Genomic DNA, 22,024 nt, shown 5'->3' on the forward strand with positions numbered 1-22,024 from the left:
TCTCTAGCCCCGCCTCCCTTTCTCTCTCTGAGGTCTCTAGCCCCTCTGTTGTCCCTCCCTGCTCTGCACATCTTTCTTTGCATCTGTGGTTGTCTTCTCCATGCTGCAGCATGGCATCTGAATGTCACTATCAGCATGGACTGCACGGCTCTACAGAGGACATGGATTTCTTGCAATTTTGGCAGTGGGAAAGCCTAAATTCTGGTGTCAGAATGGCCAGACTCCTCTCCCTGACTTGAAGATGGTCAAATTCTGGCTCTCCTCACATTAGAGAGGGGAATGAGTGCTATTCTGTCTTGTCTTATGACTCTCATTCTGGAACAGTAGACAGGTGACTTCACATAACAGAAAAAGGACGTATTTAGTATTTCTTCTTATATAAGCACCAATCCCATCATGAGGGTTCCAACCTCATGAATCCTTTAAAATCTAGTTATATCCATGCTCTAGCTATGGTTTCTGTTGCTTTGATAAACACAATAAACATGCAGTTTGGGCAGGAAAGGGTTCGTTTTGTCTTATATACTTAGGTAAGTGACACCATCGCTGAGGGAAGTCAGAGCAGGAACTCACTCAAGCATGGCAGAGACTGACACAGAGGCCATGAAGAAGTACTTGCTCTTTATGGCTTGCTCCGTCTGCTTTCTTATAGAACCCAGGGCCACCAACCCAAAGCTGGCACTATGCACAGTGAGCTGGGCCCTCCCCTATCAGCTATCTATTAAGAAAACAAACTCTGGGCTTGCCCACAGACCAATGTAGTTGGAACATTTTCTCAATTGAGGTTCCCTCTTCCAAAATAATGTGCCAAATTGACACACAAAAAAATTACCAGCATACTTCCCAATGCCCCATCTTGTGCTGCTATCCCAATGGCATTAAGACTTCAACATATTAATATTTGGTTAATATAGACACTCAGTCCATAACATGCAGCTACACAATCTTTTCAAAATCTGAATTTGATCAAATCATATCTCTTGATTAAATTAATTGTAGCCTCTAGAACACTGTACTCCTTGGGACCTTTCCTTTTCTCTAATACTCATCATGCTGCCTCTTGCTAAATATGATCAAACCCCACTATCTTCTTTATTAGTTGTGTTTCTGAACTCTCTGGCCTTGGTGTATTCTTTTGTTTTACGACATCCCTCTCCTGGCATGTTCCTTCCTAATGACTATTCAGATATCAGCAAAACTTTAGTTCTCTGAAAAATTGAGTGCTACGTTGTGATTTTTAGAAAAATTTCTAAGATTTGTTGAGGGACCTTGAACATGACATAAAATGTTGGAGGGGGATCTCTTGTTGTTCCCGGCCACCCGGCTAGCATAGACCCAAAATAATCACACAGAAAGCTGTATTAATTAAATCACTGTGTGGTTCATTAGTCCTACCTTCTTATTGGCTAACTCTTATATTAATTTAACCCATTTCTATTCATCTGTATATCGCCACGTGGCTATGGCCTACTGGGTAAAGTTCCCAGCGTCTATCTTTGGCAGCTCCATGGCTTCTCTCTGAGTCCACCCTTCTTTCTCCCAGCATATTGCCTATCTCTCTCCCCTAGTTCTCTTCTTCCCTGCCAAAGGCTCAAAGCAGTTCTTTATTCATTAACCAATAAAAGCAACACATAAACAGAAGGACCTCCCACACCAATAAAATTCCCGTGATAATCAGTTTTCTTCTTGGAAAAGAGAGAACGTGGGCTGGCAAAATGGCCATGTCCCCATGACGATGTAACTCCCCCTAGCCTCTTTATCAATCTATAGCTTTTATTTGTGAGTTCATTTGATTTCCAATGATATCTACTAGTCAGAATATGATAGTGGAGGTTGTTCTGCTCTACCACTCTGAGACCATGTGTCCCTGCTTCTATGACTTACAGCTGCCTCCTCGACACATACATGCTGAAGGAGCTGAACTTTGGGTTTAGCTGCATAGCATAATCTTCTGCTGGCTCATGGGGGTGTGTCATCTAGACAGTTACCTAAACTATTATGAAAGAACAGAACTGGAAGTGACCTTGCAAAGCATGGAATCCACCCATTCCTACTTTATACAACTTCAAAACAACCATATTAACCTAGGTATAATAAGAATATATTTTTATACCAATATTGGATTATAAAATGGATAAGGAAGCCAAGCTGAAAAACAGTGATGGGGAGCATGGCCAAAAGGTTGATATTGTTTCCTGGCAAATCAGGACTGGGAAATAGAGGCCTAATGTATAGCTCTGGATTTCTCCAAGTTACTTTTGGGTGTTGTTGGGGTTTCTGTTCTGTCCAGTTCCCGCAATCTTTAAGTCCCACAGAAATCACACAGAGGTCTACATTAACTATAAACTGATTGGCCCATTAGCTTAGGCTTCTTATTAACTCTTATAATTTATATTAGCCCATTATTCTTGTCTATGTTAGTCATGTAGCTTGGTACCTTATTCAGTGAGGCAGTCACATCTTGCTTCTTCTGTGGCTGAGTCAGGACTACAGAGGGATGGGCTTCCTTCTTCCGGGAATTCTCCTGTTCTCCTTGACCCACCTCCACTTCCTGTCTGGTTGTCCCGCCTATACTTCCTGCCTAGGTACTGGCCAATCAGCGTTTATTTAAAATATAATTGACAGAATACAGACCATTATCCCACACCATTTGGGGGTTTTAAAAAGTTAGATATAATGTTTATTGTTTCATTATTTCCCTCTATAATAAATGTTGCTTTCTGCTAGTTCATCTCTTAAAGGATTTATTTCCTGGTGGTTTTATTCTGCCAATTAAATGCAGTTTACGACTAGTGTAGCAGTCAGTTAGCATATGCAGGAACCTAGATCCAAGCCCTGGCACCACAAATCTACAACACTGCAAAAGTTCTTTATGTATATATTCTAGAGTTCTTTGTTTCTCGGGGAGGAAAAGGAGGTGGGCAAGGATAAAAGTCTGCTTATATCAGATAGTGACCTTACAGAATTTTAGATTCAGAAGGTACCACTCAGCTCTAATACATAACTCATCTAATTTTACGGTTGAGGAAATCAACACCTAGAGAGGCAGTATGTTGTATCTTCCACCTAACACACCAGAGGGAAGACTAGATCTCAGGTCTCCTGACATGTAGGACTTCTCAAGGGAAAGCTGTTGTGGTAACCCTGAGCCCTGAACTTGAATGCCCTTTCTAGAGAAGTTATATTTCTGTTGCTATGGTAATAAAATAGTACATTAAAGATTTTTTTTTACAAGTGTACCCCCTACTTGAGCTAGTAGGGAAAGAGTCATTGTGCTGATCTTTCTGGTGCTTCGAGACACTTTAGATAGATCCTGTCACATGCTTTATAAGTTCCTGATTGATTGCATGGAATTAAGTTATTGGGCAGAGAACCAACTAATGGAAACACATTGATAAAATCATTTTTGAGGGACATTAAATGGAACTTAAAATAAAGCTGAAATGGTTTTATGAATTTTTCAGTCAAACTGTTTATGAACATTTATTGCCTGTAAATTATATTGTGTCAAAAGAAAGAATCAGCAGGTATCATTTTAATAGGAGCCTTTTTGAAATAATAAAACCACGAATAATATATTATCCAAAGATGGGTAGAAGACAGGTTTGGGGGATTTGTATCAATGATGACTATCAAGAAAAATAAGAACTGTGAAATCAGAAACCTGGTAGGATTTAAAAATAGGATTTTTTTTACAGTTGTTACTATCTCATCTCATTGCAAATATGAGTTGGTATGGGAAGACAGATAACTGGACTGTAAGGCAAGCACCACCTGAGGATATGATCCTCGATATTTGTTCAGACTCAGGGAAAGAGGGCTAAGCACAGGGCAGACGGGGTTGCTGAAAGATCATCCAGAGCCGTCGATAAGAGAACCAAGACTGAACTCAAGTTCCCAACCCTAAGCTCCTGAGTGCTGTGACTACAATACAGCTTCCATGTCCCCAAGGCACAGATTACACGTCCCTAAGATGTCCAGTCTCCTCACCATGAGTTATGCATAGACCACACCATGTGTAGTAGTGATGTCTGAAGACTGCTCCATGAGTAGGGTCTCCCTCTCTAACATGACTGCCAAGATGAACTCAGGTGCTCAGCCTCACATGACACGTGACTTACCCACTGGGTCATTTTGCCAGCGTACGTTCTCTCTTTTCCAAGAAGAAAACTGAGCATTATGGAAGTTATATGCCATGTTCAAGGTCCCTCAGCAAACTTATATCTTCCTCTAGAAATTTGAGTCTAAAGGCATGGCCTTTGGTGTGCAGGACATGAGGACTCCATTGGCAAAATCCCAGCACAGAACAACTCAGAGGTTATTAGATTGGATGATGAGAGGTGAAAAAGTGTGGGAAGGAAGTCTTGCCTGTTCCTCCCTTCCCACAGGGAGTCCCCTCTCCCACCCAGAGACACCCCTCTGGTGTTGGTTGCCTTTCAGTAGGTGCTCCATTCACCTGGGTTAACTAGTGAGCTGTACATTCACCTGGGTTAACTAGTGAGCTGTACATTCACCTGGGTTACCTAGTGAGCTGTACATCCCTAATCAAAGCAAGTTAAAAGAGAGAGGGCCTGCTGTGGCTTGCATCAGAAAGTTCAGAGTGTGGTCATTTGGCTCTGTGTTTCTGGGAATGTGTGAGGCAGAGCATGGCAGTCAGGGATGGGAGCAGAAGATGTACACTGCATGGCAGGCAGGAAGCTGAAGGAAACAAAGCCCCCAAACCCAGTTAAGACAAGGCATAGCCTCCAATAGCATGTCCCCACTTCCACTTTCTTCAGCTGGGAGCCCTTCCTGAACCTCCTAACACTTCCCAAAATACCAACAGCTAGGAACAAACCATTCAACACAAAAGCCTGGGAAAAAAACTTGATATTCAAACAAGAATAGCCTAGCATGGACAAAGCAAAGTGATAGGGCCCTGGAGCTAAAGGTGGGTTGATAATCACATGTGCATGGGAGACTCTGCAGGTGTCACTACAGATGTGCTTATGAGACCCAAGTGAATTTTAGCTGCAGCCTTTAGATATGTGGTTCCTTGGTGTTGGGAGGGATTACAGTCCCTGACTACCTTTGACTTTATTTATTTATTTATTTTGGTTTTTCGAGACAGGGTTTCTCTGTGGTTTTGGAGCCTGTCCTGGATCTAGCTCTTGTAGACCAGGCTGGTCTCGAACTCACAGAGATCCACCTGCCTCTGCCTCCTGAGTGCTGGGATTAAAGGCGTGCGCCACCACCGCCCGGCCTACCTTTGACTTTAAAAGAAGCGGTTTATGTAGCCTTTACCATATTCCTTTACTACAGTGTTTTTTATTTTATAGGTAGAGTTAAAATAATATTTTTGAATTGTAATTTGGGACACTCTCTTAAAATATATAGTATCATGTAAGGAATCTTATGACAGGAACTGAGTTTTCTCAGAGGAATTGTACCATCAATAGAAACCAGCCCGGCAGCAGCTTAAGGAAGCTGCACCTACTTACACAGATCCTTTGACAAGCTTAAGAGATAGGATATAAAAATGCTGGGTGCCAATAAATGTTGTAGTCATTTTATAAATATGTGTTGAGTGCCTGCTGTTTGCCTTTGGTTATGTTGGGCAATGGGGATATGGCAGAGAGAAAGATATTCTCCTAGTCATGGAATAGCAAAGGTATTTTTGGATCAGAGAACACTGGCCCTGAACTCTGCGGGTCAGAGTATACTGTCTTTTTCACACACCATTATTGTGCAAAGTATTGAGACACCGCATTATGGTCACTTATTTCCCCCTTGGACTGGCTCAGAGGAATGACAGAGACAAAAGCTGTGAGCTTCAGATAAGTAGGTCCTCCTTGAACTTAGTAAAGTCAGGTGTACAACTAAAGTAGTGAATTTTGATTGTCGTTCTTGGCTAATGAAGAAGCCGACCCTGCCAGAGCTTGACTGGGACAAAGAAACTGGTCAGGTGTTTGAAAGTCATTGTGAAAGGAAAATGCCACTCTTCAAGTTGGAGTGCTTCCTGGGATGTAATGTAGCCTCTGTTCTACTGTGTATCCATATTGCAGACTCCAGATCGCGTATGAAATGAAGGTGCAGGTATGCATAAAGGCAGGCAAAAGAACAAGGGTCACAGCCGATGTGAAGGCTGTCCATAGATAGAAACAGTTGCCATACATATAAGCCAGATGAGTAAGGGTGAATTAAAAAAGAATGCAGTACTTCTTTTGCTTTTCCAGAATTCCAGATAGAGGAAAAGGAGATTCAACTGGAGTTTAAATAGCCCAACAGTGCAGCCAAACTAACTCCTTCCCTTACTGAGATATAGCAAAACTACAGGTAGAAGGAACATTGCTATATCTCAGTAAGGGAAATCTCTGCCCAGTGGTTTAGTTTCTTCAGAACAGGAGATGAGGAGTGTGCCCAGGGCCTCACATAGCTTGAGAAACATCACCATGTGACTTCTGTAGGGTTGTGGAGTCCTTGGTAGTTCCACAGTTTCCAAGTCCCACATGCTTCTCCAAGTATCCCAGCAATGCTGGAGATCCAAAATATATACTCATTGTGATGATTAATTTCTTTTGTCAATTTGATTGCTTAAAGAAGATTCGAGAGTGTTAGATAGACACACTGGGATTTACCTATGAGGACTTTCCAGAAAGGATTAACTTGTGGGAAAAAATATGAGCCACACCATCCTGGGGGCTGGGGCCTCAAATTAGATAAAAAAGGGAAAAGGAAAAAGCCACCTGAATGTTGGCATCCCCCTTGTCTTTGCCTCCTGAACTGAGCAGATATAAGCAAGCTCCTGCCATCACGCCTTCTCCACTGTAAGGAACCATACCCTCAAACCATGAGCCAAGCACATACAGTCTGTGGCCCATAAGCCACATGTGCACCTATGAACGTGGCCAAACACATGTAGACTACATTGTTTGTGGTGACATCATATCACAGTGTCAGAATGTTGAATAGCCCTGTGATGCAAGCCTTTGGTCAAAGCAAAGAGAGAATGAATACATTCTTCAAAGACAAATTTTGTACATATTTAACAAAAGCTACATGATAGTCTAAAATCCAGTTCATTCTACACTTATAAAAAAAATAAAATGTGGAAATCTCTGGGGCAAAATTAATAATTTATGCATAACAAAACTTTGAACATTCTTATGTAATTTGCATAACAGTGTACAGATTTCATTACATGCATGCTTCAGTGTGTTTGAAATTATATGGAATCTTAAAAGGCAAGAATAATGTCAGTACTGCAGAGATGCTCAGTGCATAAAATGTTTGTTAGGCAAACATGAGGGACCTGAGTTTGGGTCTCCAGTACCTTTGTGAAAGCCAAACTCGGTGGCAAACATCTGTAACTTCAGCCTTGGGAGGGAGAGGCAGATGGCTCCCAGGGCCTTGCTAGATAACCAGACTGGCCACAACACCACTCTCCAAGTTCTGTGAGAGAACCTGTGTCAAAAAATAAGATGGGAAGTCATTGAAGAAGACACCCAATGTCAACTCTAGTTTCTACATGAGTGTGCATGTGTGATCATACCTGTGCACACATGTACACACACAAACAAACACACAAGAGTATCTTTAAAGTGAGAAAGGTTTGAAATGGCCCACACTTACGTTCCTAGCACTGAATATGTCAAGTCAATGAGTTGCTGTAGGAAACATGAGCAAGTACATATGATGGAATCAATAGGATTCACTCAGAATCAATACCTTCAAAGTGTCTGCTCATCATCACGCTATTCTTTCACTGGCTACCTGTAATGCGAGGCGAAGGCCCTATTTTCTGACTGTGCTTGCAACAGTCTGTTGTTGCTATCATAAGATTGAATATTTTCGCAGTTGCTGCAAAAGTAAATAGGCAAATTCATTTTTATGGACACACCATTATCCCAGGATGAATCTAAAATGAGGTAATAATCGCAAACTTTGGAGAATCTAGGCAGCATAAGCATGCAAGAGGGTTCTAGAAAGTTGCACATAAGTGCAAAATACTCCACTTTTTCTTAACAGCATCAAAGAAATACATCAAATATGAAGTGTTTAACTCCTTCAAAGTACAGGATACCACCCCAGCCATGTTTAATTGAAACGCTAATATCCAGGGCAATTGTCCCTAATACACTGTTGGTTAAATGATTTGAAGTCACTTAGGGAGCATAAAAATCAGATAGATGATCATGACTTTTTATAGCTTGAAAGGTTCAGCTGATGTTGACGAGTGGAATAGTCAGAGGCTGAGACTCAGCAGGAGCTGAATGCCTCAATCGGGCCGGAGATCAATGTTAATAGCATAGAAATATGTACTTCAAGTCATCTCCCATAACGGTCCATTTGCATAGCTTTTCAAGATCATGATGCACAACTTAATTTACGGAAAAAGCTTTAGCCTGACACACGGCAAACACTGCTGTCTAATCCCAAGTGACACACTTTGTACTGCATTGCAGGGAGAGGGCCTTGGAGACTGCATTCAAAACCTCCAGTCAGGTTACCATTAATAATTTATAAGAGGCAAGAATTAACCTTTCCCATTTCAAGGCATCTTCTCTAAAGATGTTTTTCTATTTGAGAAAGAAGCTATCAATTTGAGAGTGAGGAGGAGAAATACTGGAGGGGCTAGCGGAGGGAAAAGGAAAAGGAATAGAATGTAATTGTGTTTTAATTAAAATGTTTCTATTTGTTTTCTTTTTGGAGACTAAGGGGGGCCAAGTTGCTTCCTAGCCTCACTCTGATGTAACAACAGGAGCTGTCCGTATTTTTTACAGGGGTTGCTTGCAGGAACTGATTCTACACTGCCCTGTCAGAAGCCCTGAAGCTAGTGTCGATATACACCCTCTCAGCTCTAATCCGCATGCCACGAATGCCCTGGGTCACCCCACATGCACAATGTCTATTTTGTCTTTTCTCTGTAGGAGCTGAAGGCACAGTCTTTCCCAAATCCATAGAAACACCTAACGTCAGAGCCGACCCCTTCAAGGAACTAAGGTAAGCTTCTGGTTTCGATTTGCATTGATCAGTGGCTGTTTCCTCTCTGTGGCTGGCCAAGGACTCATCTTGAATAATGCTGGTATTTAATTTGTATGAAACATGTTAATGTGAGAGATTGGAGAATTACTGAAGACAGTGATTTTTTTTATGTTGTTGTTGTTGTTTGTTGTTGTTGTTGTTGTTGTTAGTGCTTAAGGAATTGCAGGTCTGTGGTGAGAACTTTCAGCTCTGTAAAGGTGATTGGTGATTAGATTTCTGGGTTGGCATTGTCTGTTTATTGCTTATTTCTAGGTTGCTACAAAGGGATAGAGTTAGAAAGTGAATCACAGCTGGTGTTTGATCAGCTGTTCCAAAAGTCTTACTAAAAAAAAGTAGGCTTCTAAACCCAATTCAAATGTTTCCGATGTAACAGAATGTCTAGTACTTGACATCCGATAGTGCTGGGACTGTGTTCTGCAGATAGTCTTTGCGACTCTGTTGCTCTTCAACTGTCCATAAGTGTGGGTCTTAGCAGGGGAGGCACCTGAGATGCCTCACACACACACACACACACACACACACACACACACACACACACACACACACACGGACATAGAGATATGTCCTAAAAACCATCCTAGGTCCTGACAGTCCCACAGGATAAACACATTCAAAGTGCTATGTCGATGTAAATACAACTCTAGTTCCCAAGGTTGGATTATAATCACCCAGAAGCCGGGAGAATGCTGGCTTTCTTTGTGTTTGACAATTCTTTGACCTGACACCAGTGATAAATCACAAGAAGACAGACAAGGCTAGCTACTTCATAATAGACATCAACTATAATCGGACGCATCTGCATAGCATAGGCTGTATCTACTCTTTCAGAATGCAGACTCTAGATTCATGCCACGCTTTGCTGAAATGGCCACAGCCACAGGGAAGCCTGGATTCCCTTAACAGAAGCACATTCTCAGCCATGACAAATATAGCACTTCGTGCCCAAAACCCTGGCATGTCTTCAAAATGTATACTCCCTAACGATAAAGGGAAATAAGTTGAGAGAAAAGAGAAAAATTTTAGAGAATGAGAACTCCCCACCACCACCACCACCACCACCAAAAAGAATCCCAAATAGGTAGAGCTGCAGTTTATAAGCCAGCTGTCCTGCCTGCATGCATGTATGTGTATTCATGTTTATACATGTGTGATGAAGTCAGTACATACACCAGAATCTGCACTCCCACAGTTGGCACAGCAAGTCTCACAAGAGCCAAGACAGAGAATCAACTCACTTGTGTCTTGATGGATGAATGGATAAAGGCAATGTGGCAGATGTGTAATGTCTCTGAATTTTGACTCAGAAACTTCATCAGGGAGAAAGGCTGTCTCTGGAGTTGTTGGGAGAACAATTCGGGACTCCTGGTTTAGATAGCCTCATTCAAGGTCCTGAGAAAGGCATGGGAGGTCTGAGCTTAGCTGTGCCATTGACTGTAGAGAAGGTAAGCCGGGCGATGGTGGCGCACGCCTTTAATCCCAGCACTCGGGAGGCAGAGGCAGGCGGATCTCTGTGAGTTCGAGACCAGCCTGGTCTACAAGAGCTAGTTCCAGGACAGGCTCCAAAACCACAGAGAAACCCTGTCTCGAAAAACAAAAAAAAATAAAAAAAAAATAGAGAAGGTAAGGAAAGAATGTGTAAACAGAGCTGCAAAGCCCATAAAGTTAGAGTCCAGTTGCCGAGTGATGGACATCTTGAGGCTTACAGTACAAAGGCAATGCCTTGTGGTTCCTGTGTTGTGGATGCATCATGTGAAAGGTTCCTATTTCAGGAAAGCAGTTGACAGATTCATGCCTGACCCTATGTCCTAACGGCTCCCTGACTCCAATTTGTAACGTCCTATCAAAATTGCTCTTGTAATTATTATTATTTTTCTCAACACAAAAGCTGTAAGCAGGATGATGGCCACATGGGACAGCACGGATGAACTCAAAGACGTTACACCGAATGACATAAGCCAGGCACATAGAGACAATAGTGTGTGGTCTCATTCATATGTTAACCCCAAAATAAGTAGATTGTATGGTTTAGAGTTGGATGATGGTCATTATAAGAAGATGAGTACTGGAGATTGGAAAACCTTAGATACTGAGTACCAAATATACAGTAACATGTTACACTGAAAATCTGTTCTAATGTTATACCGTGCAGTCTAGTACTAGAACGCATAGCCCATCAAATATCTGTGAAGAACCAGAAAAGATGAGTTCAAAGATTAACAACACAAAGAGTGACCACTTTAAGGAGACAACAAAGGCTAATTACATTCATTTGATCATTATTATATCGTATCAAAATAGCATCTTGCTCCTTGTAAACACATAATTAAAACAAAACCATAGCAAAAGGGTATTTCTCAGTACATCAGTCCATGCTGGAGAGCTAGTTCATGAGAACCAGAGGACAATTTTTGCTCACATTTTGCTGAGGATAAGCTTCAGTGTCTACTCAAAAACCAAAGAGAAGCCCCAGAACTTGTATAGAATATGGACTCTCTAAAGTTCCTGAGGAAATGAGAGTGTAGTGTGGTCATCTAAGATTATTGGCAGCATCCACAGATGATCAAAGTAATGTCTTCTGGTAGGAATTACCCTCATTTCATTTTGTTGATTAAAAAAAAAAATACTCCTACCAAGGGCCATTTTGACTTACACTTTGAAGGCGCAGTCTATCACTGAAGACGTCAGGGTAGGAAACTGAACAAGGAATCATTTCAGAATGCACGGAAGCATGCTTCTTACTTGTTTGGCCTCTAGCTCACTTACACTTAGCTAGCTTTTGTATAGAGCCCAGGACAACATGCATGGGGAATGGCGCCACCCAATGTGGGCTGGACTCTCCTACAACAACTAATAATCCAAACAGTCCCTCACAGGCATGTCCGCAGAGCAGCCTGATTTAGACAGTATCTTAACTGAGGTGTCTCCTCTCAGATGACCCTGGGCTCTGTCAAGTTGACACTTAAGCCTGACTAGGACAGGCATCATAAAAATATTTCCATATGTTTTTCTGACACTATTCTTTTGTTTGTCTTTTTTTTTTGTCCAAATCATGGTAGCCTGAGTTCAGTTAAAATAAAAAATATCATACTTTAGCCTTTTCTTCTTTCTAGAATTCTTTTCTCAATGGCATTGTCTTAGGGTTCCTATTATTGCAATGAAACACCGTGACCAAAAATTGAGTTGCGGAGGAAATGTTTTATTTGTCTTACATTTCTGCCGTGTTGATCATTATGGAAGGAAGTCGAGTCAAGAACGCAAACAGGGCAGAGTTCTAGAGGCAGGAACTTATGCAGAAGCTGTAGAGGGGTGCTGCTCCTGACTTGCTCAGCCTGCTTTCTTATAGAACCCAGGACTACCAGCCCAGGAATGGTACTTCCCACCAGTCCCTTCCCCATTGATCACTAATTGAGAAAATGTCCTACAGCTGGATCTAATGGAGGCATTTCCTCAACTGAGGTTCCCTCCTCCCTGATGACTCTAGCTTATGTCAAGTTGACACACAAAACCGGCCCATACAGAAATCTTGTAGCATGACCAGCCTGTTGGCACCAAAACATAACCTTTTATCTACAAAGTTTATACACCATAACAAAGCAGTCAGATTACAATATATATTTTTGCTTGTGTATAAATATACACATATTAACATATATATGTTGTTATGCATACATATGTATAATATATTTATATTATATTATAATGTATTATATATAATATATATATGTATATATATACATATATATATATTAGGATAGTTTAGGTTTGTGACTAAGTCCTATCCCTGGCTATCTTCAGTTGTGAGCTACAGGGTGGCTATACCTGTTAGAGAAATTGGAAAGATAGCCAAATGTGGTTCACAGACTAACTTGGATTAGACGGTCTGTATGTTTTGCATCTTCCATTTATTGAAAAGCAGCACACTTTACTCTTTGCTGCTAATTAATGCTGACTTTGCCTGTGGAGCCAAAGGATAAGGAACTTGAAACCCATGTCCTCTGGCTTCTGCCACCTTCTGCCACTGTATCTTTGGACTCAAGGAAGCAAGTCCTTTAATGAGAGTCCTGGACTTGTGTCAGCAAATAGAGGACCACAAACTGTTGTGGTGCTGATGCAACAGAATGAAAATGTCTAAGTACTGTGGGTCAGGAACCCGCTAACCTCATTCCGCGGCCTTGAGGCAAACATGGAGCCCTGCCATCTACAGACATCCAACTCTCTTTTGGGTTAGATATCTATTTCTTTTCTATTATTCTAACTTCTTGTTTTAAAATAATTTTAAATCTAAGCAGGAGTTACAAAGTATGAATGGATAATCCTTTGCTTGCTGTTCTCAGGTGTCAACATCTTACAGTCCTAGGTACCATGTTCTCTATTGAGATTTGCTACAGGAGATGCAATCATCCATCTCATTGATCAAGAATGTTATTAAAAGAGCTCTATAGACAGGAGCTGGTTGAGAAGTAAGTGAATAGATCTTTAAAGTTCTCTGCGCAGCTAAACTGAAATGTTTTCAGGTGGACATTATTTTAATGTAATATACAGATTTTCTCAGTAATTGTTATTAACAGGAAGCAAGTTGAGTCAGATGAAGACAGAAAACTTGAACCCGAGCTTTCTTTAAAAATCAACAACTTAAATATCCATAGCACTCCTTCACCCAGATGCTCAAGCATCAGGAAATTGTACCCATCTCTGCTTGCTTTTCCCCTGGAATAGCTCCCCTGTCCCCGCTCTTGGCTGCCAGCAGAGTTTGACTTCTTTGGCTTATTTGTTTGCTTGCTTACTTGTTCCACAAAAAGCAGTGTTGAGACTTCTGGCATTTCTCCTTCCAGTAAAGGAGAAATAGCTTCCTCATTGCAGGGTTTTGGTTTATTGCTTTGCTCTTCCTTGACTATGGTCCCTGCTTTGTAGTTTTCACTGAAAATGTTTGTCTATATTCCCTGAGTTGAGCTCAAATCCACAACAGAGGGCTGATTCTCACTATACCGATAAGGGCTACGAAAAAAGTCTGGGTAAGGAGGGTCATGCATGTTGGCGTCACCTGTCAGGGTAATTCTGAAACAATGATAGTTTTCCAGATTAGACACTGTCCTCAAAACTACTCTAAGTGCTGAACCTGTCCCTTGCAATAAGAGGGACTCACCTGGAATAGCAATTGGATTTTAATAAATTCACAACTCAGGGTGTGAAGATGTTCAATGTTCCCTTGTTCGGGTTCTTCTGATGTCAAGCTGCTCACCATCTGAAGTGGGAAAAGGCCCCCTCGGTTTTGCATATGTATTTTCTCAGAGAACAGAGGCTGCCTTTGAGTGCTCACTGCTCTGAGTCCTCACTGTGACTGTGAAGCCTCCTTAGAGGATCAGGAATGAGAATCTGAAATCAGAGAGACCCGGAATGAAAAAGTGCAAGGTGGAGACAACGCTGTGTGTGCTGTGATATTTAAAGAACCTTAACTAGCTCCCTAAGAACCAAAAAGCCAAATAAACTTAAAATAAAAAAAAAACTTCCCATCTTATTTCGAATCTAGTCAGAACAAGGAGGGTAACCTGAAGATCAGAGACCGTTTACAAAATAATGGTTGGATACTTAGTTACTAAGGAATCATGTACTAAGCATTTGGAAGGCAGCTGTGGAAAAAATGACCACAAAAATAAGTTTTCTGTTAAGGGGGGAATGCAACAGACATATAACCCAAAATACAGTGTAACATGATGATTACTAGGACAGAAATCTAAAGCAAACTGGTAAACACACAAAAAGTGATAGCATCTACCTAGGAACACTAGGTAAGTTTGCCCATAGCAAATGAGATTCTAGTTGAGATATGTTAAAAAAAAAAAAAAGAAGGAATGGCTTAGATTTAGGATTGAAAGGGAATTGACATCTCTAGCCACTTACTTTAAGGAACAAATATCCCAACCAATCTCTGTGACTCTCCACACAATTTCAGAGCATTTATTCAAATGTGATTTTTCCTTTTTGTGTTTATGTTGTTTAATAAATTGTAGAAGCGATTTCAAATATGACTGCAAAAGACTTGAAAGACTTTATTCAGTTACTAAAGGTAGGACATCCCATGATTTGGGATAAAAATAATCACATGCATGTTTTACAACAACTGAGAAATGATATTACTTTTAGTTTTTGGAGTTTTTTTTCAAATATTAACAACATTCTGTGGATAGGACAGAAACCTTATATACCTCACATACTCCCAGCATATCCTGGAACAATTGATAGGTGTCATATGAGTGTGTGTGTATACATGTATGTATGATGTGTGTGTGAGAGAGTGTGTATGTGTGTGCGTGTGTATGTGTGCATGATGTGTGTGTGTGAGTGTGTATGTGTGGTGCGTGTATGTGTCCACTTGTTTAATGTAAAATAAGAAAGCTAAACTCCTTTGGGAATATGCACGATTTAGAATGTGTATGTAATAGGGAAACAAGAATTCAACCAGGCTCACTTAGGTTGACAAAAATAAATTATTTTACTTTCTATTGTCTGTGCTTAACTAAATTTAGATTGCCTTCAGGCACTTTATAAAGGTACCATGATAGTTTGACATAGCCTCAGGGCTCAATTAACTACAGGGTGGGTATTAACACCCTCCTTAAAGTCACAGTACAAAACTATCAGATAACGATTTTTAGAACTGGAAAGGAGGGAGAAGAGGAGAGAGGCAGATAATGAGCCTCTTGCCCAAGGATGTGTAGTGTATAGAACAATACCACAGAATGTCACTAGGTATAAAACCCTTAAGTTCTTTTTTAATATTTTATAGGCATCTTCCACAAATCACATCCTCCCTTTCTTTTCCTGCATCCCCAGCATCCCACAAACTTAGCCTGAGGTCCTTTGCTTTTGCATATGTGATATTCAGAACCATTTGGCTGTATAATATGATTTAAATGAGAAATTTAAAAAATATACAAGTAGATGTCTGGAAGGATCAGAGACCATTACAAAGTATTGGTTAGCTACTTACCAAGGAGTCACGTAGTAAAGACGCAGACGGCAGAGTCAGAATGATACATTCATGACATCAACACTGGTCTACAGCTCAGGCTTTCTGGGTGTCCTGAAGTTGTTTTGAATGTGGCCCCTGTGCCAAGCCAACCTTTAGTCCAACAGATGTACCTTACAGTTATCCACCTCCTCTATCTTGGCCACATCTCCTACTTTTCACTCCCTCTCAATAACATCATCATACTGTGACTTCATCAAAGAATTAATCCAATGATTAGGTCAGAACTCTCCAGATTCAGGTACTTTCCAAGAGGCCAACAAGTGGTTTCGAAGTCTGGAATCCACAAAGCAATGGGAGACACTTCATACTTAAATCACAGTATAGACTGAGGTACCAACTAGACAGTCTGGCATGGAGATAAGCAACAGAATTCAGCATGCACTGCTAACCCATCCCTGACTCTCACAGGAACTGCACATCCTGGAAACTGAACTCACTCTGTTTGTCGTCCCAGGGAGCCCCACAAATCTTTTCCTGTCTCTAATATTCCAAAGAGGGAATGGAAATGTGAAAGACTGATTATTTGAGGAAAAGCTTTTCGTTTGTGCTCATAGAAGGGTCACCAGGCTTGATGCCATTTGACTTTCCCCCAACAATTCATAAGGATAAAAGTCTGAGACAAAAGTTAACCAGACAAGAACAGTGAGGCAATGCCATTTGCTCTTGTCGAATGAATTGGTTTGTCAGTTGACCAGTCTTCCATGGGGAATGGCTTGAAAATCCCAATGTCTTTTAGCTGATGTTGGCGAGATATAATGGCTATGAATCTGTCTTTCTGAATTTTGTAGGAACCATGGAAATAATCAAAGGGGAAAAAATCTGTCAGAACCCACCATTATAACCCTTGTCATAAGCAATATCCATCCCCTTACAAATCTTAAACTAGCAAGGGATGGGTCTAAATATAATGCTCTTCTCCCCCTAAGTGGTTTGGGTATTTTAATCTTTCAAACTGAACCAGATGTAGGAAGGAATGCCTTGACAAGAAAAGCATCTATCAAACCTCTCTCAAAGTCATTACTAGAAATCCCTCAGGCTTCTGCAATAGCTAGAGCCATTGATGGCATGCTTGAAAAATGCCACTTTTAGTTGTCACGGTAGGCCTGTTTCCATCTCAACATAAAAGGGACAGTGAGATGGCATCACCACCAGCATCCCTGACAAGTGGCTTTTGTTAAAAAATATAATTATGTATTTTATATTAATATTAGGGATTAAAAACTGAAATAGCACTCTAATAAAAGCCATCATAGGAGGGTATAAAATTGCACTTTTACCCTAATTGTCTACTGGCTTACCAGCTTAAAGTAAGCATTGGTACCTTTGTCTTTGAGAGCAGAAAACATGAACTTGGGCTACCTTCTGCCTCCGAAGAAAGCACAGCAACTTTGTTATTGTTTTTGTCTTGATTAAAATGTCAGCTGCTGTCATTTATTATGTAAAGTATGTAGAATATATTGTTCTGTTATTCTTGAAAAACACACAATTGCCTCTGACTCCTGTTTTTTTCCCTCCTCTGTAAATGGCCCTGCTGGGTATATAGACAGAAAATCTTGCTTAATTACAGCCTTCATGGTCTTGTCTTGAAGCCAGGCTTCTTTGATTCCAGTTAAGACCTTTTTAAAATGAAGAGTAATGGGAGGTTAGCTGAACAGGATGACAAGAGATTTTAGTTGAATAATTCAGTTGAGAATCAGAAATGAATTAAAAACAAACCAGCCAGTCAATCATATTTTCTTCCCATGCACTCTTCTTAATCCAGTATTGTCTGTAGTTTGTTAGATTACAGTGTGGTATAAGTCAGAGTAAGACAGGCTGATCTAAGGGAGTCCTGGATAGGCTCATCTCATTTCCTGGCCAAGGTCATGCACGATGTTGGACCAAAGGTCACTGCATTATCTGCTCTTTGTTTCTGAGTCTCAGTGTTGTGGTGATGAAGCTTCAAAAAATAGTTCTCAGGAGCTAGGGAGATGGTTCAGTTCAGGGTTCAGCTGACCACCTATGTTCAATGGCTCACAACCTCCTATAACTCTAGCTTTAGGTAAACTGATGCTCTCTTCTGGCCTCTATGGATGCCCGTGCACACATGACACATACTTGTGCATGCATGTGTGCATGCACATGCATGCCTCCCCCCCACGAATCTTAATCCCTCACAACTTCATCATAACCCATTTGGTTATGGTCCACTTCTCTTCCCCATTTTCTGGCATTCCCCTATTTTCATTCTTCTTGTTGCCTGCCTATACTTTCCATCCCATTCCCTGATCCTTTGGTTCCTGCTTCCATATTAAAATTTTCAGAAATCTTCATTCTAGAATGTTGCCCTTTTATTATATCCTGCATGAATTGCGTAGATGTACTCTCTCTTTTCTTTTGAACTATCGATTATAAAAATGATAGTTCCTTTCAAGTTATTTAAATTGAGGTCTGCAGAGACCCACAGCCAGGCATTATGTGGAGGGAGAAACTAAACTGAAGGTCTCCATTAAATCCTTCCCCTCAGGGATCAGAGAATCCTGAGGAAGAGGAGGCAGAAAGACTTAAGAGTCAGAGGGGATGGAGAACACCAAAAGAACAATGCCCTCTGAATCAACTAAGCAAGGAACATATGGGCTCACTGAGACCGAAGCAGTAAGGACTGGGCCTACCTGTTGTCTGAGGTTTTCTGTCCTACCTGGTTCCCTCAATCATTAAGTCCCAAAGAAATCACACAGAGGTCTATATTAACCATCAGCTGATTGGCCCATTAGCTCAGGCTTCTTATTAACTCTTATAACTTATATTAGCCCTTTATTCTTGTCTGTGTTAGCCACATGGTTCAGTACCTCTTTCAGCAAGGCAGTCACATCTTGCTTCTGTGTCTGGTCTGGTCAGGACTGCAGAGGAATGGGCTTCCTCCTTCCCAGAATTCTCCTGTTCGCATTTACCTGCCTCTACTTCCTGTCTGGCTACTGGCCAATCAGCATTTATTTAAAACATAATTGACAAAATATAGAATTGTCCCACACCACCTACCTGGGTCTACACTGAGTCCTCTGTGTCTATAGTATAGTTATTAGCTTAGTATTTTTATGGGACTCCTGACTGTGAGAGGTGGGTCTCTGACCCTTTTGCCTGCTCTAGGGATTCTTTTCCTTCTATTGGGTTGCCATATTCAACTTCGATATGAAAGTTTTTACTCCATCTTATTATTTTTTGTTTTGTCATGTTTTGTCGTTATCTCTTAGAAGCCTGGTCTTTGCTCGTGAGAGGCAGAAAGGGAGTGGATCTGGAGGGGATGGGAGGTGTGAAGGAACTGGGAGGAGTGGAGGGAGGGAAAACTGTAATCAGGATGTATTGTATGAGAAAGGAATCTATTTTCAAATTTAAAAAACTTAAAAAATAATAAATTGAGGTCTGGCTTTCTGATTAGAGGTTTATGACATGGTTGGTGATTCATACACCACTTGAGTTTAAGAACGACCAGACCATGGATCTCTGTGGTGGGGCTGGAGAGATGACTCAGCATTTAAGAGTGATTATTGCTTTTACAGTCCATTTGAAGTTTGTTCCCAGCACCCAAGTCCAATGGCTCATTGCCTGCACTTAGAGTATCTTAGGAAGCCTCCAGAAGCACCCACATGGGTACATACCTATTCACACACAGGCACACAGGTATACATGATCAAAAGTAAATAGTTTTAAATAATCTATTTTATGTGCATGAAGAACTAGTTGAGTGATGGGTTCTGAGATATGAAGATTCTGGAATTTCTTGATGAGTTGACATCCATTGTCAAAATTTGTATGTTTTCCCTCTTGGGTTGGTCAGTTTCCCTAGAGTGATATCTAACCCATTTCTTGGGACAACTGTGCTGGTCAGTATGTTTGGAGCTATAGGAAACTGTGAGGTCTTGTTCTACAATATGTAGGTTACCTTCAGCTGTCCTGGCATGACAAAGGCCAGAGTTAACCTCAGTCTTCCTCAGTAAGGGTGACTTGGTCCCAAGGTAAAGAGTGAAGAAGCAGTCCTGAAGGGCGGCAGTTTCCTGTGGCCTGCTCTGTTGACCACCTGATTGTAGCCACTCCAGATATTCCTGCATCAAAGAAGTAGTTGTTCACTGCCACTTTTGGGCTAGCCAAGACTGTGACATTTAGATTGCCATGTGACTCACTTCTTATTAGACCCGTAGACTTAGCTACGAGCTTCCTGATCTGTTCTAATGAAGTTATTATGTGTTGGGTTTCATCCCAGTTCCAACTTGTGGTTGACGTTTTTTTTTTTTTATATTTACCTCTTTTATTATTTTTTGTGGGTTTGGGACTTTGAGAGTCCATTTATGGTCACTGCATTGTCATGTTCTGAGGGAGGCAACTACATACAGCACATTTTTCAGTCAGAAGTTCCCTACCTCTGTAGGCTTCTGCCATACTGCCCTTTTCCATCAGTCTCTAGAAGGACTTAGAGCCTTCACACTGTCACCCTCTTGATTTAAAACTCTCATCCTTTTCTCCTGGATAACTCTACTCACTTTGCAGCTGTGAGCTTGGCTTGGCCATTTTGCCTAACATAGGCCCCCATGATGGTCTTCCTCTTCCAAATGCACCTAAACTTTCATTTTCTAGTTGATTGACAGAGATGTTTTCTACTTTGCCTGTTGCTCATTAAAGGGGTCTGGATACATGAATCATTACAAGTCCACTTCCCTCAAAAGCAGGCACCCAGTCAGCAAACAGGCCAGTAACCAAATCCTACACATTGTTAAAGAAGGAACAATATCAGGGTCTCCCTGGTGTATTCAGCGCTGTCAAAGCATGTAGGAGCCACACACTTTCTTCCTTCTTTCCATAATAAGCCACCTTCCAAAAGTTGTTATTTTATATTCCATTTGTTCTAAGACAGTCTTAAAACTTCATGTACTTTTTATGTCCATAAGTTTTGTAACAGGCACATCCCAGAGAAGCACATAGTCTACAGTGCTTATTTGCTTTCTAGGCCACAGATATAATTTATGAAGGAATTCCATCTTCCTTTCCCCACTTATATCTTTCATTACTGTGTCTCGTTCACATAGGAAAAGAAGTCTTCAGTTCTTTGAGACTTCTGCTTCCACACACACAGTCAACCCTATGAATGTTTCCTTGTCTGGCATCAGAGCTCAGCCACAGGCACTCTAGTCTAACAAAAAAAAACGAGGAATTTGAAGGCTCTAGCAATCCAAAAACCATACCCCTAACCTTGAGTGGAAAATAGATGCTAATAAATTCAGGGTCTTTAAAAAATGTGAATTATAAGTCATTTCACACTTGGTGGCAGCTTCATGCTGAAGTAATAGCTTAAAACGTAATTATGATGCTTGTCCCTTCTTTAAATGTAGATGACATTCCTCAGATAGAGTTGTGCGATGACATCTGAGGAACAAGAGTTGAGCCAGTAATTAGTTATTCCTGATGGAGACTATTGACGCTGTACTGATTAAAGCCAAGGGTTGACACCCTTCCTAACGCGGCGCATCTGTCTATTAGCTTGTGCTGCTCTCTGGTCCTCGTGAAAGCTCTCGGGGAAATGATGGAAATGCCCTCCAGCCTGCTCATGCGGATATAGACGGAAAATGTGCATGATAAGTCAGGTGGAAATAGAAAGCGGAAGGCGCTGGGCTGCTTCTGATTGCTCCTTTCCTGCAAATGGCTCCGCGTCACGTGGAGGAGCATTTGTGAGACAGACAGCTCTAATGGACGTGGTCCAATCAGAGCACTCAGGAAGCTATTGTACAGTTTGCTTCCCACTTCACAGCATACCCAAAGGACAGAAGTCAGGAGAGGATGGCGTACAGAGGACTCTGCTCTCCGTCACGTCCTCCTGGAGCACCAGCCATCCAGGCTCTTACTAAAGAAGGGTAGAACACAGTCAGGCCTCTCTGTATGTGGTATTCTCACAAGAGTGTTTGCTCATTGTGCTAATGACCTAGAGTGCTCAGAAGTGAGGGG

At 41.2% G+C, this 22,024-nt stretch overlaps 1 protein-coding gene across 2 annotated transcripts in view; it reads left to right on the forward strand.

The window, feature by feature from the left end:
- Sgcd (sarcoglycan delta) overlaps positions 1-22,024 on the forward strand; it is a 542,538-nt gene that overhangs the window by 433,224 nt on the left and 87,290 nt on the right. For both annotated transcript variants that reach the window (XM_026780496.1, XM_005350200.2), the window contains exon 6: positions 8,910-8,982. In XM_026780496.1, coding sequence (XP_026636297.1) covers positions 8,910-8,982 — 73 coding nt within the window. The remainder of the gene's footprint in view (positions 1-8,909; positions 8,983-22,024) is intronic.

The sequence above is a fragment of the Microtus ochrogaster genome, chromosome 7, assembly GCF_000317375.1.
Source record: "Microtus ochrogaster isolate Prairie Vole_2 chromosome 7, MicOch1.0, whole genome shotgun sequence".
Classification (NCBI taxonomy): Eukaryota; Metazoa; Chordata; class Mammalia; order Rodentia; family Cricetidae; genus Microtus; species Microtus ochrogaster.